The sequence below is a fragment of the Drosophila busckii genome, chromosome 2R (genome assembly GCF_011750605.1).
Source record: "Drosophila busckii strain San Diego stock center, stock number 13000-0081.31 chromosome 2R, ASM1175060v1, whole genome shotgun sequence".
In the NCBI taxonomy this organism is placed as follows: Eukaryota; Metazoa; Arthropoda; class Insecta; order Diptera; family Drosophilidae; genus Drosophila; species Drosophila busckii.
In genome coordinates this window covers 3,777,827-3,781,899 of record NC_046605.1, presented here as the reverse complement: position 1 = coordinate 3,781,899, position 4,073 = coordinate 3,777,827, and the positions used below count along the sequence as shown (strand labels likewise).

The 4,073-nt window shown below is 35.8% G+C and overlaps 1 protein-coding gene across 1 annotated transcript; it reads left to right on the top strand.

The window, feature by feature from the left end:
* Window positions 1-1,213: 1,213 nt before the first annotated feature.
* LOC108595338 (cytochrome P450 9c1) lies at window positions 1,214-3,628 on the top strand. Its single transcript, XM_017980559.1, has 2 exons — window positions 1,214-2,051; window positions 2,757-3,628. Exons 1-2 carry the CDS (start codon window positions 1,311-1,313, stop codon window positions 3,576-3,578), a joined length of 1,563 nt encoding a protein of 520 aa, XP_017836048.1. The 5' UTR covers window positions 1,214-1,310; the 3' UTR covers window positions 3,579-3,628.
* Window positions 3,629-4,073: the final 445 nt, after the last annotated feature.

The following is a 4,073-nucleotide window of genomic DNA, read 5'->3' as shown; positions in this document are numbered from 1 at the left end:
CACACATACGCTTAGTTTGCATATATATGTGTGTGTGTGTGAGTGCTTAGAACCCTGGCTTATGCATTAATATAAATGCAGATGAAGTGATTAGCATGCATAAATTATAGCTTATAATTAGTGTAGCCAGCAACAGTCAAAGATAGTCAATGGCAACTATAAAACTAAAGCTTAATTGCATTAAAAATTTATAATATTTATTTAGCATAAGCAACAGTGTTTAAATTAAAGACTGCAATGAAATATTAAATGTTTTAATTGAATTTGCTTACAAAGCTTACATAATTTTTAAAATTAAGTAAACTCAATAAATTTAAAAAAAATATATATAAAATTTCAATATAAAGTAAACCCAATAAATATTTAAATTTTATTTATTTTAATTACACATATTTATTTTAATGTAGTAAATTCAAAGATTTTGGTGATTTTATTTTTAATTTTAAGAATTGATGCATTACTAATTTAAATTACTTTAGAACTAACTTTAAAAAGTTTATATTGCTACTAAAAATTCCATGCAGCCTCAATTGTTGTCTATTCAAATAATTAGCAAGTGCCTTTTAATGCATTTAAGCTAACTTGTCTATTGCATAAAGCTTAACTCAGTTACTTGAGCATTAACAGCTGTAATTAATGCAGCTAATTGTATGACAATGAGCGCTCTTCAAAGTAATGCCAAAGTGAAGCCAAGCAAAGAGCGTAAGCTAAACAAAGAGCGACGAGCTACAAAGAGTGCCCATAAATAAACTTTTTTATTTATGCTGCGTCAATTTATAAATAGATAATACTTATGCTTTTATAACAATTACATTTAACAATACACACACTTTGTTATGTAAATGCATAAAATAAAAAAAAAATTAAATGCGTAACTTCACGTGCTAAGTTAAGTTGTGCGCGCTCTTGCTCTCGCGCTCTCTCTCTCTCTCTCACTTTTACTTATGTTCGCGCTGTCGTCGCAGCTGCTGTCGCTAGTGTTGCCATGCTAGCTTATTTCAAGCTAGATTTAGCATGTTTATATAGAAAGTAGCTGCTTTTACGATTTATTTATTACGATTTATTTCTAAGCGTGAGAATTTTATTTACTTATCAAGCTTAAGCTTGAGTAACTTATTTTTAGCTTTTGTGTGGCTCAATATTTGGGCAGCACTGTTTGCTTGCTTCGCTCACTTGCTCAGCGGGGGGGGGTCGTCTCTCTCTTCGTTACAGTTATCAGTATTTTATGAACATTTGCACGCGTTGGACGCGTTTTTTTGCTCTTTAACTCTTTAGCGCGCACGTGACGCGTGTTTTTTTTTTTCAACGCCATGGCATTTGTTGAAATGTTTTTTATGCTTACATTTGTGGGCGTGCTGCTGTATCGCTGGTCCATGGGCTGTTACAGTTACTTTGGCAAACGCAATGTTGCTTTTGTCAAGGCCAAGCCGCTGCTGGGCAATGTGCCCTTGTCGGTGATGATGGGCAGCGCTTCGTATCTACGTCACAGCATTGAGCTGCATCAGCAGCTAAAGCAGCACAAGCTCTACGGCATTTATAATATGCGAGAGCCGCAATATCAGCTGGCGGACGCAGAGCTCATACGTCAAGTTTGTGTGCAGCATGCGGAGAAGTTTTGTAATCATCGCGCCGGCATACACGCCGACGAAGAGAGCGAGAGCGAGAGCGAGGGCACCATGTTGAGCAAAATGTTGCTCTCACTACGTAACGAGCGCTGGCAGCGTTTACGTAAAGCTTTGACGCCAAGCTTTGCCGGCGCGTCGATCAGCAAGCAATGCGAACTGTTAAACATTTGCAGTTTGCAGGCAGCGCAGCATTTGGAGCGTCAACTGCGCAGCAGCGAGTTGGAAAATGTTGTTGAGCTGGAGCTTAGCGAGTTTTTTACGCGTTATGTTAATGACGTCATAGCAAGCGCTGCATTTGGACTGCAAGTTGACAGTTATTTGAAGCCCACAAATGAGTTCCTAACGCAAGCGCAACAATTGAGTCAGTTGAGTCTTTGGGGCGGCATCAAAGTGCTGCTGCAAATGATGATGCCCAAAGTTACGAGGGTAAGTTATGAATTTAAAGCGCTGCGCACTCAAAGGGAAACAAATTTTTGGTACATTTTTGAATTTAATGGTTCACATTGTCCTCATTCTAAAGTTGTATTCAATATGAAATTAAAAAAAGCTTAAATATTAATACAAACTTAATGGCATTAATAGTTTTGATAATTTTACATAACTTTTAGTATACAAAATCTACAATTTGCTAACAATTGCTTTTATATATAGGATTTTAAGTTTAAATAATCTGAAGTTGTATTCAATACAAAAAATAAATTTAAATAGCGTTTAAAATTAATACAAAGCTAATAGCTTTAATAAGTTTGAAAATTTGGCATAAGATTTAGCGTCTAATTTCTTTAATAAACAATTAATAAACAATTGCTTTTATATATAGGGTTTTAATTTTAAATAATCTGAAGTTGTATTTAATACATAAAAATAAAATTATGGCTTTAATAAGTTTGAAAATTTTACGATTTAGTTGCTAATTTCTTCAATTTGCCAATATTTAGAATTTTATATATAGAATTTTAATTTTAAATAATTTGCTAAGATTTTTTATCAGTTGTAAATAAAACCTTTGGATTTTTTTTTTTTTTAATGAATTCCCTACCAAAAAATTTGTTTCAAACTGAGTTTGCAGCTTTGCCTTTAAGCCAAGCTTAAGAACTATTTAAATAAAAAAATTTCCACTCTCCCTTGCAGTTGCTGAAACTACGCCCCATGGATTTTAACAATGTGGATTATTTTCGCAACTTGTTGCACAAGCGTCAGAGTGGCAAGCAAAAAATTATGCGTGCGGATATGTTGCAGCAACTGTTGCAACAACAGTCGCAAATAGCAAAGCAATGCAATTTCAGCAACGAGGATTTGTTGGCGCAGTGTTTGCTTTTTATTACCGCTGGCTGGGAGACTGTGGCAAGCTGTTTAAGCTTTACTTGCTACGAGCTGTTAATGCAACCGGAGCTGCAACAAAAGCTCTACGAGGAGCTGCATGCCATGGAGCAGCAGCTGGCGGGCAAGCCTTTGGACTATGAGGCTTTAGTATCGCTTAAATATTTGGACTGCGTTGTGGCCGAAGCGCTGCGCAAATGGCCGCCAACAAATACAACAGATCGCGAATGCGTTGAGCCGTTTGAGCTGCGCACTGCGGAAGGCGAGACGCTAGTGCAGCTGCAAAAAGGCGATTTGTTGCATATACCAATTGCTGCACTGCATCATGATCCCGATAACTTTGAGCAACCAATGGAATTCATTCCGGAGCGCTTTAGCGATGAGCACAAAGCTCAAATTAAACCTTTTAGCTACTTGCCCTTTGGCCTGGGTGCACGCTCTTGTTTGGGTCAAGAATTTGCGCTTCTGCAAGTCAAGTCGCTGCTCTATCAGTTGCTGCTCAAGTTTCAGCTCCTGCCCTGCGAACGCACCACGCAGGACATGCTCAACAGTCTCGCAGGCTTCAGCATGCAGCCGCGTGAGCTTTTCTGGTGTAAAATCGCAGCGCGAGGCTTTGAAACTGAAGCGCAATAAAATTCACAGCAAGCTGCGCGTAATTTAGTATTTTAGCTATGTGTTCATTGCTCTCATTAATATTGTTTTTGTTTAACTAAATATAAAATAATTTTTAAATTAAATGCGCTTTTTCTTTGGCTCACATATAAAGTTCTAGCGTAAAAGAAAATGCGAAAATGGGATGCGTTTTTGGAAAAAAATGTCTGAAGAACTAAATAAAATTATGACAAATGTAGAAATAATTTTAAAAAATATTAGATAATAATAGCGGGCTAGATTGTTCTCAATAATATTGTTTTTGTTTAACTAAATATTAAATAATTTTTAAATGAAATGCGCTTTCTCTCAAGCATAAAGTTCTAGCGTGAAAGAAATTACGAAAACGAATCTCGGGTATGGAAAATATATCTGAAGAAATACAAAAAAAAATTATGGCAAATGTGGAAATAATTTTAAAAAATTATTAGATATTAATATGGCGCTTTTTTTTAACTAAATATTAAATAGTTTTTA

What these genes read in the sequence shown, in the direction of transcription:
- LOC108595338 (XM_017980559.1), top strand. Translation starts at nt 1,311, where the DNA reads ATGGCATTTGTTGAAATGTTTTTTATGCTTACATTTGTGGGCGTGCTG. An exon ending in TGATGCCCAAAGTTACGAGG is followed by an intron (nt 2,052 to 2,756) that starts GTAAGTTATGAA and finishes TCTCCCTTGCAG; the next exon opens with TTGCTGAAACTACGCCCCAT.